This window comes from Pyxicephalus adspersus, chromosome 1, assembly GCF_032062135.1.
Source record: "Pyxicephalus adspersus chromosome 1, UCB_Pads_2.0, whole genome shotgun sequence".
Taxonomy (NCBI): domain Eukaryota; kingdom Metazoa; phylum Chordata; class Amphibia; order Anura; family Pyxicephalidae; genus Pyxicephalus; species Pyxicephalus adspersus.
Genome location: NC_092858.1, coordinates 38255861 through 38277634, shown reverse-complemented (window position 1 = coordinate 38277634; position 21774 = coordinate 38255861). Strand labels below are relative to the sequence as shown.

Here is a 21774-nt window from a genome sequence, read left to right as displayed (position 1 = left end):
CCTGTAGCTGTTGCCAAAGAAATCCAGTAACCCCTAAAATTCTGTAGGCTTTCTACCCCCCACCCCCACCCCATGCTTTGTTCCAACTTTCTAATGCTCACCCCCTTAGTATATCCCACTTCTCCCCATCATTTTTGTATTATGCTACCACTTTTCAGTAGCCACCCAAAAACAGCTGGTTGGTTACTGATCTTGTGGTGGTGAGCCCAGCTAAAAGGGTTGGGAAAAACACTGCCTAACGATCCAATATGGGGTAAAGAATTGTGTGGAATTTATAGGCACAAAACCCACTTTGTATTTGGTTATTGTAGAACAAGCTTAAAATTTAAACACTGCCTGAAAGACCAAAGAAGGTGTTCCATACATGTGAAGATGGGTCACGGAGAAAGACATACGATGAGAAAACACGTGTGTGCCTGCTCACATTGTTGTACTGTCCAAGTCTCATCCCAAATTTTTCTCCACTACCCAGTCAAGGCTACAATGCAGAATAAAAGGTTTACATACATTTTTCAGGATCAATAAAGTAAAACTATTTAAGGAAAGTAGCCACTAAATGTCTAATTTTTTATACACAATTTAAAATATAAACATTTTAGCTCTGGCCAGAATAAGAAATTACCTTTTCAATAATTACAATTAGTTTGACAACAAACATTAGTTCATATATAGATACAGATATAAATAGAATTGTGCCGTACATGGTGACCAATGGTCCGTATTTGGCATTGTAGTTTTCATATTTTTTCACTCAAATACATCAACATTTCGCGGGTCTCACCTTGATTGAGATAGGTAAGGGTCTCTTCATGAAGTTTCACGGCGGGGGAGGTAGCTGTGCACAGCACATACTGAAAAGGTAAAATCTTGTTTTCATTTTCAGTAGGCAGATTGGACTCTTCTTGCTTGAAGATAGGCAAGGCAAGAACATCACTGTTGTAAAAACGGGAGAAAAGGTAAGCGATAGGGGGAAAAAAAAGACATACATGATTCTTTAAGAGCAAAAAATACCTTCATAATTTGGTTCAGAAGGTTTTTAAAAAAGAAAAGCCCCAACAGTAATATTTGTATGGTGTCAAGAACAAACTAGATTAGATTCCAAGAATATCTCAAATGCTAAAGATTTCTGGTTAGTATCACAAATCAGAAAGAACATTTGGTATAAATTAAATCTAAAACCATTGTAATGAATTGCAGTCAGACCGAGAGGTCTACTGGACATGTGATTTCGGGCGGTGTCAACCTCCTACCTTGGAACTTGCAGCTACTGAGATAAATTCAGTTACCAGATAAGTAACAGATTGGAATATGTGAATCATACATAGGGGGCATGTTGCTGAAAAGTTTTCAGGGCAAGCTATACCTGTACTTACCTATCCAGCCATATAACAACACTCCTTCCTTGAGTTAATCAACACAGTGTTCTACTGGTAAATACAACATTTTAAAGCAGCATCCTATTCAAGAATTTAGGAGTAAGTTCTCAAGAAAAGAGTAAAACTGGGCAGGAAATGTATTTCCTCTTATACCTGTTGATTTTGCCAGTGTGAGCAGATAATTCCCAGTGTTTTCTACCCGTTCCCAAGGAGGGAGGAGTCTGCACCCCTTTGTAATTCATCAGAAATTATCTAGGCACTGATGATAGCACATGCTCAAAAAAGCAAACAGAACCCAAAATACTGTGTTGTCATGTCAAAAAAAAGGTAGTGACACACTATAATCAAGGCACATGAACAGTTATTTTTTCTGTACTTTAAGTGTTTAAATGGATCAAACATGGGGAAACATAAAAATATTGCAAAGGAGAACTAATCAGGTTTTGCTTTGCTTTGATATAGGCTTTAAGAGTTTAGCAGGTTTCCTGAGTAATCCTATTGTGAGACTTGCTCCAGGCTGTCAGATAACCTATTATGCTCTTGGGCCATTGCAATATCAGAGAGCAGCCTCTATACATCTATTGTAGTAAAGGCCTAGTATAGTGGAATATCCACTCTACCTGTTCATTAAAATATTGAAACCCTTGTCATACTGCTACAAAAGAGAAAATCTGACATTGTTAGGCCAGATAAGTCGATTGTTACGGGTTCTAATGTGAGCTTGATAAGCATGGCGAACACAGGAAAGTCTTTCAAACTGGATATAGAAAGTCTTTATTTTACCAAGATCAACAAAATTCTATGTACGGGAATTATCAGGAAGCAGCCAATGAAGATACTTGAAGACTCCAACCCAAAGAAAGACTGAATAAAAATGGAAGCACTTTAGACTGAGGAGAGTGCTGTGAGCTGGTAAATACTTTGTGAGGACCATCACAAGTTTGAAATGCACATATGAATTGATATAACATGATTATAAGTGTCAGAGCTGCAACTAGACCAGGCAGTGGGGCTGCTACAAACAAATGTATTTGGTTAAGTATTTGAACCCATTGTTAGGGTCTAAGTGTCCAAGTACCAAAAGCATACATTCAAAACATTTAGTTACATTATGTGTAAACAGCTCATTCAGGGTCAAGAGGTCCAGTCTAAAGTGCAACACAAGGAAAACAGCGATTACTGACCATAGTTACCAAGAAATGTTATTAGAATAAATATCAGGATGCCAACTTCATGAAATGAAAGTGAATGTCAACAATGGTTATACCAGTAAACTATGATTAGGTGTCTCCCTGTACTCCAAAAAATGAGAAAGCATTGTGTAATCCTGCTAGTTTAAGGCTATTTTTAGAGAGTACATACAAAACCCACAAGTCAAAAGAAGTATCCTGGAATATGCAAAGCACACATTTATCTGCTTAGAATAATAGGCAACTAAAGTCCCACTTTGAAAATTGAGGCAGGTGGGTATTACAGAAATGGGGAGGCAGTGTCCCTTCTGCAATACCTATTGCCCTATTACCTATCTGCCCGATCACCATTCAGCTGTCAAATTTCACTTATCTGCACACACCAAAATACAAAAGGTGTAGACATTTTTCTACACTACAGCCTGGAATTTTCTACAACTTACAGTTATAGTTTATTGTACATCAATAAACAGCAAAAATGAAATGAATAGACCCGGTCGGACGGCCCATTCAGGGCTTACACATTGCCACTAAATGCTTAGTGCCTTCACGTACCAGGGAACATGTAAATTCCTCAGGACTAGCAGTCAATCACTGTTGTTGGGCATAGCAAAGGGAAGGGAATCCAGGGGAGCACTCTGAAGAGAAGTATATGTGGGACAGCAACTGGCTGGTGGGATATACAGACATTGGACTAAATGAGAAAGGTGAAAGGGTCTCTAACTATACCATAACATGCACCAATTAACAAGCAGCACAGCAGTCAACAGATGACATTTTGATCTGCAAGGATACATACTAAAGCAGAAGCATTATTTATAAACTGGCATTTCCAAAATATATGCGGCGCAGGCTGCCCAGTGATCTTAATTTACCAGAATGGTGAATCAGCACATTGGATGTAACACAGACTCTGAGAAGCTCATTTATAAACAGTTTGGGAAATGCTGAGGTAACTAGTAATCATGGTGTTATTATTCCACTTATAGAAGATACAATTTCTACCCTATATATGTACTTTATTCACTGTTTTCTACAAATCAAATTACTATAAAAACATTTAAAGAACCATAAACAAATAAAACATTTTAGAACCATGTGTGTGATGGAAACATACTGGCTTAAAGTTGTCTATATATGAAGCTTTTATAGAAATAGGTGATTTTACAGAAAAACATTTTTATTCTAAGCTGTGGTTCGTCAAAATGCCTATCCACTAAAAGTCTATGTTCCATTTCACTATTTGCACTCCAAGTTCTGGCCAGAAAAACTACATCATAACCTTCAGTCATCACCATACTAGTAGTTATCTTTCTGTTTATAGTTCGCTCTGGTTCAGTTCAAGTAACAACATTTTTCTTAGATTAAAATGCACAAAAAAATGCTTAAAGATCTAACAAAACCTGACCTCCAAAGTATTGAACAAATGTGCCAACTTTCTTGCTATACGGTGTCCCGTATAGTTGAATATATTAAGCTGTGGCTCGAATCTCATGGATGTTGAGAATTCTTACGGCTCAGATTTCCCTTCTGTTCCCCTTTACTTCTCTTTGTATCTTTTTTAGCTTTTCATTCATATTTTATGTTGTGAAGTTGTCGCATGCAACCAAATGGCATGTCTCATATTTGATTCCTATAAATTATTATTTCCAGCAATAAATAGTGCAATACATTCCTGCATTACTTGGCTGCTCCTTTTGTGCATGCTCGAAAACAAACATGACACGAGGAAGAATCCAGAGAATTGCGGGAAAGAAGAGAAGCCAAGCAAGCGAGAGAATGTTTGTGGTCAAGTAATTTTTTTTATTTTCACAAAGGTTCCACTTTTATCGAAATTTATCCCTACGGCACACATCCGAAGATAGGTTGAATTCACACTGGTAGTAAGGTTACCTTTACCCCTTCCTCGTGCAGGAACCACTGCTGCTTGGAAAAGCCCAGCACTTCCGCCTGTTACCAAGCCCAGGTGCCTAGCAGTTGTCAGTAGTAACTCAGGAGCAGTAAAGGGCACAGTTTCTTTTTCTTTTACTGTTAATGTGAACTAAGTCTAACTTGTTACACTACATTGATCACCTTAATATACTACTACATGGCATTACACTCTTAAAACACGGAACACAGAGGTTAGGTCAAAATACACAGCACTGGACAGTTGCGGGAAAAATAAAAAAAATGATGGAAAAATGGTGCATACTAAGGGACAGGCATTACAAAATTTGAAAAAAGTATAGGGGTTACTGTATATCTATAGCAAACAACTGTGAACACTAAGTTTATTGTGTATTGCCCTGCCCACTTTTTGACCACCCAGCTGAAAAAAGTTTGGGGGGGAGAACACTGAACATCTCAAGCTGGAGAATAAAACCAGTTAAAGGATTCGCCTAAAGGGTTCTTGTGAATTTTTTTTTTCGCATTTGGAACAGGTTCACATTGGCCTTTATATTCTGTGATTGTGCGACTGCCTCGAAACACTTACACAGCAGCACATGTACTAGTACCACTCACTGCCGCCCCTATTCATTCGCTATGGGGCTTCCGTAAGGAGACGCTGCATGCAGTGTCTCCACGAGAGGCAACTGTTCCTGGCGTGAGGAAGTGGTAAATGACCAAAACATCAGCTTGTTTTGACTTTTTTTTTGCTTTATGAGTGTTTTCAATGGCTTTCTATACCCAAATTGCTATATTTGACATTGTTATTTCTCCAATTTCTGCTTTTTATTTTTTCAACAAAAATGTTTCAAAGAAAAATGCATTTAGATCACATGAATAAAACACCAGCCATGCTAATAAATACTAAGCTAAGACAAAACTTTGTCCCACTTATTAAGTACGAAGATGGAATACCTATAAAATATCTGTGATTTTCTTCAGTCTTGTCAAACTCCATGTGTATTGTAGATGCCAACTTTTAAAATTCATTTGCCTTTTAACACAAAATATGTTTAATTGTAACCAGAAAGAACCTTCAAAATTTTCTGCATAGTGTATACTGCTTTACATCTATCAGACCCGGACCATCCCACAAGGAAGGAAATGCTACAGTCACTTACAAATCAATACACAGACAGAACAACAACAAAAAAATGGATAAGAGTACTGGGTAACATGAGTATACCCTTTAACAAGTGAGATTACAACACTGTTTTTATAATAACTACTTACTTCAGCATTTACCACATCATTTCAGTGGGACTGAGGTCAGTTCTCTAACTCTGCTATTCTAAAATGTAAAGCTTCTTTTAAGTCACACTGTTGATTTAATGTTCTGGAGCACAATAACGTCACATTATATCACCAATATTTCTGAGTTTGACTGACTTTAGAGTGAAAATGTAATGTAATTCATTTTCAAAAACAGAACCCTCCTACGGGTTTGGGGGTATGGAGGATGCATGCTGTCATAAAGTGAATCTATCCTGCTTTTTTGTGCAAAACAAATGTGAGTCAGGCACCTAGTGTCAGTCAACAGTGGCAGACAACTTTCAGAATAGGTCTCTTTTTTAATATAACGCTTACCAACCTAAAAAGTTTCAGACAAAAAAAAAAAAAAATTTTCTTTAGACTTTACCCTTTTAGGACAATTTGCCACAGCATGCTGAACAAACTTGGGACCATGAAATTGTACAAATTTCACATATGTAAAAATAATGTTACATCTATACTGATATTAAGAAGTCTTTATCAGTCCCAGTAGTGCAAAAATAAAGAAAAACAGACTATTATTCAACCTCTTACAGACTGAAACAAACACCCAACATCAATTAGTCCAGACTGATTCTCTCATGTGTGACCGGCTGAATATTAGTGAAGCAGCCCACAGACAGGCGGTGGTTTGCATGAAAGGAATGTACTGGTTTTTCTTCACTACTTGCCCTGCTTAAGATCTGTCTGCAGGCATGAAAACAGCAAGAACCAGATACAAGTATTGACAAAGATAACCAAGGATCCTGTGGAGCTAGCCATCACATAACCCCAGATTTTCCAACTACAGATTCCAGTGCTAATAAATCTGAACCTCAGGATAAGCAAACATTCTCTGAACACAAGAGGAATGTGCATTCTTACTGGACTCTTGGTGTATTTCCTTCAGATTTATGCAGCAATTCAGCAAGAAAACTCCACCTTTCTGCCAGAGCTTCCTGTAATAAAGACCAGTCACTGCCTCTCATGCGGGGTGACCTATCTTGTAATCATCCACCTTGTAGTTTCCTCTAGGGTGTCTCCAACAGCTCTGCTCTAAGGCTACATACACACTTCAGATGATTCTCGTCAAACTATCGCCTCAGGGCTGATATCGTACAAGATTCTGGCGTGTGTACAGCGCTCGCCATTCGTCATTCCGACCGTAACACAAGTGAAGGCGAAAGCGCAGCGGGGTGTCGTTACGTCCCCCTCCCCTCTCTATAGAGCAGAATGGCGTTGTATCTACAGGGCTCATTCATGCATCGTCCAGTCTTTGTCGTTAGAAAGGATAGTGAAAGATCCTTTCCAAAGACAATTATTGTACAAGTCATGGTAATACCTGGATTTGGTACACACAAAGTTAATTGATATCCTTTGTGTAAATACATTAATATTAGAATTACAATACCTTTAAATAAAAAATATTTGTTCCCCAAAAAATCTGTTTAAAGTGCTTAACGAAGAAATGCTGTTAAATAATCTGTGTTTGAGCATTTATTCCAAGGACAAAAATTCATATAGAAAGAATCACACAAAACGTGATTACAATGTAACTAAAGCATGATGAAGCCAAAGTCTAGGATGTCCAATTAAAACATATGGATATAACTAGCCATTCTCCAATATATTCTGCTCAATCATGGGCAATGCAGTCTGCATTTTTGACCCATTTATAAAATGTGTTGTGGAACCTACAGTGCCTCACACAAAAGTCCTTGCTTAATGTATCAAAAGAGTTCCAAGACGGGACAAGATTTAGTCATTTGAATAAAGCTGTTATAAACTCTTCTGATTGTATTAATAGAAGCTGTGAAAGCTATCTGTATGGATGAAGGGTTGGGGAGCAGTAAAACTGTTGGAAAAGAACAAAACCTCCTCTTGGAATCTACTGTATAGGAAATCTTGAAAAGCTATAGAGGATTAGCATACCTTTCCTGAATTCAAGTGTGGCATGGTAATAAATAGATTCCATGGGAGCTTTCTTTCAGGGCAGTTCTTTTGCGTTAAACCTGAAGTAAACTTAAAGTACAGAGTATCCAAGGAATTTTGCAAAAATACCATTTACCATTGCACAGGGCAGGCACCATGCAGTATAATACGAGGCTTTTACACTAAACTAGCATGGCAGAGAACAGACCTAGAATCCGGGCAATGCTGCACAACTATGCATGCACAAGAGTTATATCATCAGTAACCACCAATGCCTGAAAAGGATCATGGTGGACCTGGAAGATTGGGCTCTGGGGAATTAGGTGGTGACTTGGTCCTGGACCTGTCATCAATGCAAGGGGCTAAGAAAAAGATAGGAAAGTCACATAATCAGCAAATATGTGGTGCTGGCAAAATCTCACTCACACCAAGTTATGGCTGTGGTCCTGTTACAAAGACTAAATATAATTTAGAACTACGCAATTTATCTCCTAACATGTTTCTGGCTGGGTACCTGATGCAATTCTGTTAAGGACTAAAACTACAACTCTTCTGGACAAGGTCCTCTCCTCCTCTTGTGTCACTGTCTGTCATTTGCAACCCCAATTTAATGTACAGTGCTGTGTAATGTTAGCACTATATAAATCCTGTTTAAAATTATTAGAGTCTGTACGCTTGCTTTGCTTCTGCATTTACAGTTTAGAAATTGCAGGGCATCTAAAGGCCGATCTTGCCATTTAGCTGATGAAGCAGACGGCCTCATTTCTGACACTTTCATCTGCACTCAATGTTTTTGTAATGCAGTCTGGACTTGGCTTACTTGGTTATGGAAAAGAAAGCTTTGCATTCCACACTTTACATATTCTATTTAACTTGGGTAAAGCAGTCTGGACATAAAAGACTCATCTGAGGGACAAGCTAAATGGGAACGAATATCTAATGAATGGCACTGGCAGGCTGGATGTATATTGCTTAAGGATATGGTATATGGCTTTAAGACAACCCTTGGTCTCACTGTCTATACTCTAAATCACTAACCAGTTTGTTCCCATAACTATACCTGAAAAAAACAATTAAAAATAACATGTTTTACACACAATTTAACTTTACCTGTAACTGTATGAAAGTACTAAAGGATTACATGCATGATGTTCAATTATAAAAACACCTTGGTAATGTGTAATTATTATCATTATACAGGATTTATATAGCGGCAACATATTACACAGCAATGTACATTAAATAGGGATAAAAAATTCTGTTTGCTTTACAGACTATTTAACACAACATAATACAAAACATACTTAAAAAAAAAAAACACTAAAAATGGTGGGAAAAATCATCCAATTGGTATAGGGATTGTTCTCATGACAATTGTAAAAGGTGATTTCCCTAACTTTGCAGAAGTTTTCTGCCAGTAAGCGAGCCTCCTCAATGAGTTAGAGGGAAATAAATGACACCCTTACCTACCTATTCCTGAAAAACTAGAAGTTTTGGTTGTAGATATTCTTTGAAGCAAATCAATTACAGCTGTCTGCCATTACCCTTGGCAAGCAGGAAAACCTCATCTGCATACTCCTCCTGATCCTGGTTTCATAGTTATAAACTTCTCAACTTGCATAGCTGCTGAGCTTCTCCAAAGGGCCAGATCATTTTATAGAAGCTTGCAAATCAGGATTACCTTAACACCTGGCCAGCTCTGGGGAAGAGTGCAAGTGTCAGCACAAAGATTACTGAATTGTGGGTACAGAGGTAAATCCAATATACCGCACATTACTACATTAACCAGATTACTAGAACAGTCATGGAGTTTTCCATTATAACAATAAATCCCTGTTTGTACTAACCCCCAATGTATACATACGGGATAATAGCCATGAGAACTGATCTTAGCACATTTCTGAGACAGTTCTGTTATTTTTCCATCATTACATATGGGGGAAGGCTACATTCCTTTTTACCTGCATCTGTGACAAATTACTTTGGCTGGAAAAAAACCCAGCTCAAAATAGTTCATATTTACATTATTTGATCAACTTAGAAAGCCAGCAATGTAACTAAATAAAGCTAATTCATAGATACAGAAATCCTATCACTCTCATAACAAGCTTTTTTACAAATCTTTCTATAAATGTATACGTAGAGATAAAGCTTTGCCTTTACATGCATGTTTATATACTCAGCACAATAACTACATGAGGGCCTGTCTGAGGGAAAGAAATGCAATGTTAAGGTTGGAATGTCTGAATTTCTCATTTTCCTGACATACATAGATTTTTTTTTTTAAGCTGGAAGACCATTTTAACATCATAAAAGAGTCAGAAGTGGAAAACTTGGTAGTTCTCTCATGGCAGGTTTTCAGTAAAGAGAACCTAGACATAGGTGACACTAAAATATCTACAGAGCATTGGACATTAGACAGTTGGGGCATATTAGCAACATGATGCAAAAACAGGTTTGACGCGATATTTTTAGCACAAATATTGTGAGAAAAATAATTACAACTACTGTCTTTTATTCCACAACCACTCTGCTTTCAGGAGAAATGTAAAAAATATTTCAGGTATGAAAATGCACATTTTATCGTAGTTGAAAAAAGAATGTTCTGGCAGCAAAAGTATTCAAGCTCTTTACTACTTGTTTAGAATAAGAAAACTCACCCTGGACGTCAGCCAAATGGTAGCAGTTATACAAACTTTATACTTCGGTGAAATTGACCCACAAAGAATAACAATTTCATCAAGTATGACAGCAAACCTTTGCAGATGATATGTTTGTAACCTAAACCCTCTTCTTCATAAAACAAACCAAGTAATGTCAGCACCAATCTGCAATGATTCTACCATCACCCTCCAGGGTACAGAACCCAATCTGATTGTTACATGAAAGTACAGGCCCTTTTGGTGTAATGATACAATATCTCTTTAGTTGCAAAATAACTTTACATACTAAGAAGGACATGCAGAGCTCAGTGTACAGTCTCAGCACGTGTCTGTACTGAAATAAATGAACGCACATTCACATGTGTGCCAGTCATCTCATTCAGACGGAAGATCCCCAACAGAAGCAATTTGGTTCAACTTCAATTGGTTTACACGACCCACTACACTTTACAGCAGGGCTTTTATTTGTAAAAATTAATGTACTGCTTTTATACACGTCTAACAAGCATCCCACCAAATGCTTCAAATCACCAACTAAATTGGGCATATGAATTATTAGGCACCCCTAGGTGTGGTAATGTTTTCAAGCATTTCTTGCATTATTACATTCTAAAACTATTTCTATAGAAGAACAACTCCCAATCTGGGACTGTGGAAAGCCAAGATTCCTCCAGATGATTCCAGGAGTTCCTTGAACTGTCCATTGATCAATCTTACATTTGCTGATACCTGAAATATTCTGGTGCCAACATTACTAATATATATGTAGCGCCAACATATTACGTAGCACTGTAGAATAAATAGAGGTTGCAAAAGACAGATATAGACAGTGACACAGGAGGAGGAGGGGACCCTGCCCAGAAGAGCTTACAATCTAGATTAACTAACGATAATCTTAGTAGCAGTATTCTAGCCAGTACTGTAAAGGGGATCATTTATCATGGTGGCCACCAACATTAAAGGCCTATTCCCTAAAAAAAAACTGGGTTTTTGAAGGTGTTCACTAAGACACTCAATAAATATTACACTAAAGGTTCCTTAGGAGGAAAAACGAGATGGCTGGGAGTATGGAAAATGCTGAAATTTCTACAACAGGATAGGGGAAGGAAACTGCTTAACAGTAAGGGAATCTTTACTTAGTTGTAAGAACAAGTCCCCGTCAGAAGATCTCTGACAATTAAATTTTCTGTTTACTTTCAACCCCAGTGATCATCGGATGTTACAATCCCATTCCCAATATCTCTCCGACCAATCACATTCACCAATATCTTCCTGACCAATCACAGATTGCTTTGTATTGTGTGAATGGCCAATGAGACACATGTTGGTAGGGGGGGAACGTTACAGCAATGGGGTCAATGATATACAGGTCACATGAGGTAACTTTGGGTTCTTTAATAAGGAAGAAAAGGTAAATCTGTATCAGATGAATTGTGCAGATGGGGCTCTACCCTTGAGGTTGCCCATGTGCCATGTGTTAGGCACTCTGTAAGCCGGCCATGGACATGTTGTTACACGTAGGTATAAAGCCATGCGGATCTCATGGTGCACACATGGGCATGCAGGGATCAGACATCCCCGGCACCTACTGATCTGCCAGCATGGCAATGACGGGCAAGGTGTGCCCATTGGTGGACGGAGGAAATGACTGGGTGACACCACTCATCAGACGTTCCATGCCTGGGCGAGCTGGGTGACAGGACGGGGGAGAAGGGGATATGGGGACTTTGACCCGCTCAGGATAATACTAGGAAGCACAATTACCTCATACTGTAGGCGCCAGCACCCAACTCTTGCCCAATGCCCGACAAACTGGCATCAAAGTCTTGTACCAATCCCGCCTCTATGACTTCATCTGCCAGGGGAAGCTTCAATGCCCAAGCCATGGCTGCGGAGTGAAGAGGACCGGTGTCGCCCCTACAATGTTCCAGTATTCAGACGGGAGGAGGGGATACAGCCCGGGAGCAGCACCTTCCAATTACCCACGGAGAGCGGAGCCCCGGCTGTACGGAAATATGGCGCTGACAGGGGCGGACATGCCCGGGCACAGTGTGACGCTGGTTTGGGCGGGATTCGGTCCGTAAAGTGGGCAGCCCCGGTTGTAGCTTTCTAGGAGATCATAGTGGCTGCGGCAGCTGCTGAGGGAGGCATCACAGGAAAAGCTCCAGCACTGGCACTCGGCTACCGCCTCCCCTGTACACGGCGAGACATAAGTATGGGGCGGGCAGACAGCGGCTGTCTCGGGTCCGGACTCCCCTCACAGGTGACAAGCTGCCCAGCCTGCTCAACAAGGCAACATGGAGGAAGCGAGAGCGGCGACACGACGCACACAGTGACGTGACCAAACCACGCCTCTGCTTCGCCAATCATCCACCAATCAACATTCAGGTTTTGGGATGCTTGCTGAGGGAGCCACTGTGAACGGGGCGGCAGCGGGGGGGGCGGAGATACCGAGCGGAACTGGATGCCATTGGCTAGTGACAGGCATGGACGAAACTTGAGGCGAAGCATGCGCGGTGTGACGTGTGTAGTGTGACAGGAAGAGGAGCTGTTAGTTATCTCAGGGAAGGGACAACATTCACATTCATGTGTTCAATACATTGCAGGGCCATTCAGCCGAACCCTTACATTGCACACATGCCGGGCAGGATGATATTGCAGACATTCTTTACAAAACATGATTCCTGGCTCCTCTACATTTAAAGCGGAGCTGTCACCACATTATATAAAAGGGTGGCTAAATCTTCTATACAATGTAGAAATGTTCTTTTTTTAAAAAAAGTTTTAATTACTGAGGAACTAAACTAAAAATCCCCCGAAACACACAAAATCTACTTACCTTCAATCCTGCAGGGCAGTCCGATCCATCCGGAGGTTTCTTCCATCGGGTCCCGCGTCGTCCCGGCATCCATCTTTGGGCTGGCGATAAGGGCGCTCCCATCTTCCCCTATTCTTCCAGGTTTTTTCTTCATACGTCACCCAACCCAGGTGCAAGATCGGGTGACGTAGGTTGGACTCATGCCAATTTTTGGTCCTTTTCACAAAAAGGCTGCGTATGCTCGAGATGCTCAGGTATGCGCAGAAGGAGCACCCAAGAGCCTCCTGGGATGGGTGACCTAGGTGTGTCGGGAGGCTTTGCACTCCCATTCATTCCTGAGAATTAGAGGGTGCTGCACCGTCTTTTTTTTAAAAAAAAAAGGGTGTTGCATTTAAAAAAAAAAAAAAACAGAATTTTTTCTTTACATTAAAGGGTTGTCTACCCTCTTATATAAAGTGAAATTTCTGAGTTTAGGTATGCTTTAATTTATTGGGGAAAACCCCTCCCCTTCTATCTTTACCATTATGCCATTAAGGACCAAAGAGGAAACCCGCAGCCTCCTGGGACATTTGTGTCACGTATACCAGGACGTGGCGTGCTGCTCCTTCTGCGCATGCCTGAGAGCGAGTATGTGTTATTGGGCTTTCCTGGAATGTAAAAAAAAGTACACATCTAACGCATTCGGCGTGGGATCAACATTGTATTTTACATTTTCAGGAAGACGTGTCACCTGGTTGATGTGAGCAGAAGCTGAGAAAAGATGGTGGTGTCTGCTGTCCTGTCTGCTCCAGAAAGAAGAAATTCGGGACCTATTGGACTCCACTTTAAATTGTAGAGAGATCGAGAGTTCTTTGAAAATAAAGTTTAGGTTTTTGTTTTCAGCTTTAAATGAGCATGAACATCATTGCCACCCTACCACAGGATCAACAGATATTGGGGGGACTTTGCAGGGGGACTAAAACAAGACTGTAGATGCAGATGTGTTTGTTAAAGCAGAAGTAAACTCAAAACCTCACACCTTCAATCTCGCAGGTCAATCTATCCGTCGGGAGGTTTCTACCTGCATTGTCCCAATATCCGTCTTATGCCCGGCGCAGAGGGAGCACCAGACGTGAGATCGGCAATTTTTTTTCTGTTGATGAAAGGCCTCCCGAGCATCTCAAGCATGCGCAGAAGGAGCAGCCAAAAGCCTCCCAGGATGCGTGACTTAGGTATCCTGGAAGGCTCTGCACTCTGTTGAGGTGATCAAGAATTAAAGGGGCAGTGCTGCACCCTTTTGCTGGCCAAACATTACAGAGATTAGGAATGAATGGGAGCACAGAGCCTCCCGGGATACCTACATCCCTTATCCTGGGATCTACCCTGTTTCCCCTATAATAAGGCACTGTCTTATATTTTTTGAAATGCCAAAATATGCCCTAGGTCTTATTTTCAGGGAGATGTCTTATTTTTCCATGAAGAAGACTACAGTACACATTTATTGTTGAAAATCACTCATGATCACTCATGTGCCATTGATTGTCCCCTTCTGATCACTCTGTGCCATTGATTGTCGCCTTCTGATCAATCATGTGCCATTGATTGTCCCCTTTCTGATCACTCATGTGCCATCGATTGTCCCCTTCTGATCACTCTGTGCCATTGATTGTCCCCTTTCTGATCACTCTGTGCCATTGATTGTCCCCTTTCTGATCACTACTGTATGTGCCATTGATTATCCCCTTTCTGATCACTACTGTATGTGCCATTGATTGTCCCCTTCTGATCACTGACTCACTTTTTTTTGGCTTCTATGGCCAGGTAACAGACTCTGTTAGGGCAGGGATCAGCAGCTTGCTTGTCCTTTGAAGTTACTTTCAGTTTCACTCTGCACTGCAGCCAGCATCGAGGAGGCACACAGTATCAGGTATCGGAGGATGTCTTATTTGCGGGGGTGCTTTATTTTATTGTTTGAGCAAAAATCGGGGGGTGGCTTATTTGATAGGATGCCTTATCATCGGGGAAACACGGTAGGTGCACCTTCTGCACATGCTCTTATCCTAGACATGCACAGAAGGAGCATTTTTTCTGGTAAGGGAAAGAGATGCCGATCTCACGCAAGAGCAGTGAGATGGGCTCTGTTTTTTTCCCCTTTACAGTGGCTACATCAGTTGATCTCACACCTGCACAGTACAAGATCAGGTGAGATGCAAAGAAGACAAGAAGAAGACGGAATAGAAGAATGAAGATGGCGGCGGCCTGCACATCCTCAGCACTTGGACGAAGAGGAATTCCAGGACAACACGAGAAGGACCAGCGCCATCGAGGGACCTGCAGGATTAAAGGTAAGTGTAATTTTTTTGTTTTAGTTCTTTAACTAAGCCATACACATTGATACTTGTGATACAGTCAAATTCACTGCTTTATAAATAAAACCCTAGATGTCACAATCAACATTTCTGTTCGATATAATGGTGAATATTATCATACTACTGACTGAATATTAAGTTGAATGGAACATTAAATATTTGTGGCAAGTGGCAAGGATCCATTTACATTGGACATAATTACGGTCTGGAAACTAAAGCATATGTAAAGCTAAAATATTGTCTTCTTCATTTCTGACTCTCTGGGATATCAACTGAAGATAAATCTTAAGATACACACATAAAAATAAAAAAAACTGACAGTAGTTTTGCAGTAATAATATTATTATTACACAGTATTTATATAGCAACAACATATTACGCAGTGCTGTACAAAGTCCATAGTCATGTCACTAGCTGTCCCTCAAAGGAGCTCACAATCTAATGTCCCTACCATAGTCATGTGTTTTTAACACAATCTAAGGTCAATTTTGGGGGAAGCCAAAAAACCTAACTGCATGTTTTTGAGTTGTGGGAGGAAACCCATGCAAACGTGGAGAACTCCAGTACAAAAAAAAATTGTGCCTATTTTAACCTCTTCAGTGCCACAGCGCATACAATTGCACAGCAGATTGTTGTAATTCATTGGGAAACAATTATATATATATTTTTTTTCTACGTATGTAGTATGTTAAGGAGCATTGGTAAGCCGGTCATTTTGAAGGGGCGGCCCTAATGAATATGACTTGTTGTGCTTTATGGAACATTTTTGTTTTGTGCAAAAAAAAAAAAAGCACTAGAGTTATTGCACTATAACTCAAGTAGAAATTACACTTTGTGGTCTTTTTATAAAGTGGTGAATTAAGACTTTCAAATGGTAAATCAATCACTTTTATTTTTACCACATACGCATGGAAGATTCACCCTCTGTGGATATTATTATATGTCAGATTCACTTCATTATAATTTACTTGATTGGTTACTGCATTATTTAATATAAAGGTGCAGCAGGTTGGGATGTTTACTATGTGGGTGGGTTTCCCAACCTTTAATATTTGAACATGAGCTGAAAAGGCTCGGTGGAACTGGGGAAACCACTAATCTGTGTTACCAAAACAGCCAAGTTTTTTGTTTCGACAACAATAGACACACCCAAAAGATACAATAAGCAAAAAAAAAAGTACACATTCTGAAGAACATTTTCTGAATCTATATGAACTCAAGAACAAAGGCACCTAAACATATTTTCTGAAACAATAATCTATATGTTGCATGTGTAACATTTCTGTATAGGGTTGGAAATCCTGCTGCAATTATAAAATACTGTCTGGTATTTGACATTATTGTGTCTGCACCATCCCTCCCAATCTGCTGAAGGAATTGCGCCAATATGCAGAGTTCTCTGACTACAAAGTCAACCTTCAAAAATCAGAAGTACTTGAAGTTAACTTGCCGCCTGAGCTTAAGAAAACTTTGTCTCCTTCATTCCCATTTAAATGGGCGCGGGGCTCTATTCGTTATCTAGGCAACAACATTCCAGCCGATCTGAGGAAAGTAGTAGAATTAAATTTCATACTGCTTCTCAATACAATCCATGGAGATCTTCAGCAATGGAGACAACAGGCCTTTTCGTGGTTTGGCCACTGTAATATTTTGAAAATGAATATTATGCTCCGCCTGCTGTACTTACTTCAGACTCCACCGGTGCGACCCCCTCTCCACTTGCTGCATAAATTTTGTTAGGAATTCTTAAAATTTATTTGGAACACTGACACCCTCTGTCTTAGCAAATATCTTCTCCGACTGCCAAAAGAAAAAGGGGGCATAGCCTTCCTGGACCCAATATTGTATCATATGTTCTCCTGACCCACTTGCCAGACATGCCAGCTTTAAGGGCTGGGTCAGACTGGAAGACACAATGTCCCTTGTAATGTTAAGTGTTGCGGCATGGTCCCCATCTGAGGAAATTGCCATCCTACATCGCCATCCCCTGATAGGTGAGATGCTCAGAATGGTGATGAAGTATTTCTGTATAGAATGGATTGTTGCCATCCCTTCCCCTATGTCAGCTATACTGAGGCACCCCAAGTTTCCAACCAGTAGGAAGGATCCAATCTTTAGGATTTGGATTGAAAATGGCATTTTCCTAGCTACCCGTTTTTCCCAACCCTCCTCCTGGCTTAGCATAGAGCACCTTCAAATAGATCACTCCCTTCCTTGCCTATATGCATGGAGAAAGATACAATACCAACATTTTATTTTGTTCCTACTGTTGGCACAGGATTTTTATGGTCCCCTCACCCCAATAGAAAGCCTGTGCGTCATGGGAGACCCCCTGAGAGGTGTGCTCTCTTATATGTATAAATTGCAACTGACTGCACGTGACTCTTCTGTTTCTAATTTCATAGCCAAATGGAGGAGGGACCTTAACATTAAGTTTACGGAAGACGAAATAGGCCTCAAGCTATACTACGGACATAAGGCCTCTATTAGCAACTGGTACCAAGAGCCCAACTATAAATTACTTACTAGGTGGTATAGAACTCCTGATCGACTGGTAAAAATTATTCGGCACACAAGCTCGAGATGGAGATGTGGTCATCACACAGGTATCCTATTACACATATTTTGGAACTGCCCTGTTCTGGCTCAGTTCTGGGCGGGTGTTGCAGTACAAAGATTGACAGGGGTGTCGATCAATGACAAACCAGAGCTTGCCCTGCTGCATGTGTCGGCAATGTCGAGGAAACGCTATAAAAAATCTCTTTTGCGACATCTATTAAACGCAGCCAAAGCTTGCATTCCCCCACTGTGGAGGCTGTTCAACAATGGGAGTGAACTGTTCAACAATGGGTAACCAGGTTGGGTAACCGCCAACTGTTCAACAATGGGTAACCAGGGTGAATGATGTACAATATATGGAAGAGCTTGTGAGATCAGATGACCGATCTGCAGGCAGACCAGTACGTACCTGGTTTTACTGGGATGACTTTAAGATTTCCGCGGATTTATGGCTGCTCCACCCTCCTGCATAGGACCTCAGTGCTTGATGGGCTTTCCACTTACTCCCCCCCCCCCTCTTTTTCCCTCTCCTCTCTTATGTGTTCTCTCATCCTCACACCTATTCTTCCTACTGCCACCTAACTTTTACTATTTTTACTATTTTCCCAAATATTCTTCCCTTCTTTCTTTCCTATCTTCTTCTCCTTTCTTCCAATTATTATCATTAAAATTTCGTTCCGATTTCAGTTTGACTTTTGAGTAACTTAACCAAAAAGCATGTTGTAAATTGTATTTATATACTTTTTTCTTTTATTTCCAAAATGTACATGGCTACAGTATTGTTTACCATATTTTCTGTTTAATTTTGTGATGTGACAGATTAAGTACTCTAAAGGTGCGTACACACTTCCAATTTTTATCGTTCAAAACGAACGACGAACGATCGATTGGGCAAAAAATAGTTCGTAAAAAAGTAACCAACGATGTCAACGAACGAGGAAAGTCATTGGAAACGAACGACCGGACCGGCGGATCGGATTGGACGACGATCGTTGAACATCGTTCGTGTGTACGATCGTTCGTTGATCGTCCATGGTCTGAGCATGCGTAATGAACGAACGTTCGTTCACTTTCCTGTCGTGCACATAGTTCCTCTATCGCTCAAACGATCGTATCTATTGTGTGTACAATATCTACGAACGATCGTGTCGTTATCTCTATGTGCAGGATCGGTGCTATACGATCGTTCGTAGATATCGTGCAGGATCGTTCGTCGTTCGTTTTCCAACGATAATAATTGGAAGTGTGTACGTAGCTTAAATCTGTTTTGTTGGTTGCTAATAAAAATAAATAATTGTGTCTGCAATGAACATACATCTTCCAGTTTTAAGCCGCATACACACCTGCAATTATTGTTCATGCATCTTTCAGTCTTTTGTCGTTGGAAAGGATCGTGAAGATCCTTTCCAACGACAATAGACTGAAAGATGCATGAATGATAGCTGTACATACAGCACCGTTCTGCTCTATGAAGAGGAGTGAAGCGACCGAGTGCCACCCTGCTGCGCGCTCTCCCCCTTCCCTTGCATTACGATCAGTCGCCATCTGTCCTCCGTGGATCTGCCAGGATGGTCGTTTTGGATGATGGACAACGGTTGCTGTACACACGCCCAATCGCCCTGAGACGATTATCGGGCGAGAACCATTGGACGTGTGTACTTGCCTATAATTTGCTACTCCATGCACTTTATATTTGTCTAACTTTGCTGACATCTGATCAGTTCATGATAGATAAGGTTGGTTGTTAACATTAATTCAACATTCCAAATCACTGATCTTTGTGTCCTGTAAAAATCAGCAATCTTCTGAAATAATAAAACTTGGACAAGTAACGTTTATACTATAGCTTTTATATTTATTTCAGTTTTTTGTTTTTTCCACAATCTGCACAAGTAAACACAAACAGATATCACTGACCCCAGCTGTATGTGAATCAGTTTTTCTGGCAGTGGAATCTTGGGGATTCGGGACTGCACACAATCACCACAGAGGCTTCAGACTGAAAATAAGGTCAGTAGAGGTCAGGATAGGTTTCAGGTGTAAAGCTACTTACACACAGTTGATAAATAATGCCAGAGGCAAACGGTCTTGATTATCTCTCTCCCTTCATTTGTATTGCAGGTATTAGTCTTTCATAGTTCGTGGATTCACCAGGACGGATCCATGAACAAGCACTGTACACTGTCAGATTCTCGCCCGGTACTAGCTCTGAGGTGAGAATTGGACAAGAACCATCCTTAGCTTGCTGTTTGTACTTTTGTAGCAGAGACTGGGACCTCACTGTCAAACATAGAGCCAGAGCTGGTACTTTACAGCAGCTAGAGTAAAGAGGAAAACCAGCATGTACAAGTCATGCACAAAATTAGATTTATTTGGGTGTAACTTGTACACTGAAAGTCCACAGGTGATTCACTATCAGAAGCATTACATCAGTATATCTTGGAAAGTTATCTTTCACACAGGTGTATTTGTTTATACAGATATATTTCAGACAGGTACTATATAAAGGTACTATAGATATTTAGGTTGTAATGTAACTATTGCTAAGGGATTTATTGTCATATGCAGCACAACACTCAGAGACTTGTCTTTATTCTGTCACTTACATGCTTCATACCCTGGTAAAACCCCCACCTTATACTACCCATAGACATAAGACAGCACTCATTAGATTTGTGAGCGATTTCTTGACAAATAATCCTTTATAAAAGAAACATTTCTCTTTTAACATTTATACTTTTCTCTGAAATAACCATACAATGGTGTCAGACAATATCAGGAAAATATGCACTGTGCAGGATTGTTTGATAAAGTCAAGATAGAAAAAAAAAAATGATTTGATTTTTTATTGGCCAAAGTAAAATGAAAATATATTTCCAATGGTTGACTTTGATGGCAACATTTGACCATAATAGCTAGTGTTAATAACTACTTTCTATGCCAGTACCTCTGTCTGATCATTTTTATTTTTTAACAATTGTCTATTGCTGTTGATATTCTCAATAAGTTAGCACCCATCACTTCCTTTACCTAGTCTTCAACTTTTTACTGGCTTAAAAATTATATTGCTTATAATTATTCTTTTCTTTTTACTAACATTTTGATTTTTTTGTGATAATATTATTTAAACTAATGAATATCCATACAGCTTCATAAAGCAGGGAGGTTTATCCTTCCTGACAAATTTTACTTTTAAACATGCCCATGAACTGCCCTAAATGAATTCCCTTGTTCATTCCTATGATTCCTACTTGTACTCCAGGTAATGTTGTCCTGTTCTGTGTATGATGGTATTAAACTTGAGCAGGAAAAAAACAAATTATACTAAGCTATTCACAGCATAAAAATTAAACAAATAGGAGAAGCGGTAAAGACCAGCCTATAATCAGTAGTTCAAAAATATTTTTGTGTAAAAATATTTACCTGTCAAATACTTTTAGTATTTGTACTATTTGTACTATTTCTATTTTAGTCTTTAAACACAAAATAAAGTCAGATTCTTGTTCCCTGATTGCCTCTGGCTTTAATACATTCCTAATCCCGGATACTGAGTAAGTATGCAGCACAGTGTCTCAGAGGTAAGTGCTCTGTCCTTAGCAGTGCTAGGTCCCAGCTTCACATCTCAGCCAGGAACACTCTCTGCATGGAGCTTCTTTGATGGATAGTTAGTGACATAACTGTCACTGTGTGACACTGCGCTGTGTAATA

General features: G+C 40.0%; 1 protein-coding gene across 1 annotated transcript in view; it reads right to left on the bottom strand.

Annotated features, from left to right (window-relative positions):
* Positions 1–12675, bottom strand: part of TFCP2 (transcription factor CP2) — a 33530-nt gene extending 20855 nt beyond the window's left edge. The window contains exons 1-2 of the mRNA XM_072407060.1: positions 12106–12675; positions 782–933 (exon numbers count right to left, since the gene is read on the bottom strand). Of these exons, the coding sequence (XP_072263161.1) occupies positions 782–933; positions 12106–12227 (274 nt within the window). The 5' untranslated portion in view covers positions 12228–12675. The remainder of the gene's footprint in view (positions 1–781; positions 934–12105) is intronic.
* Positions 12676–21774: the final 9099 nt, after the last annotated feature.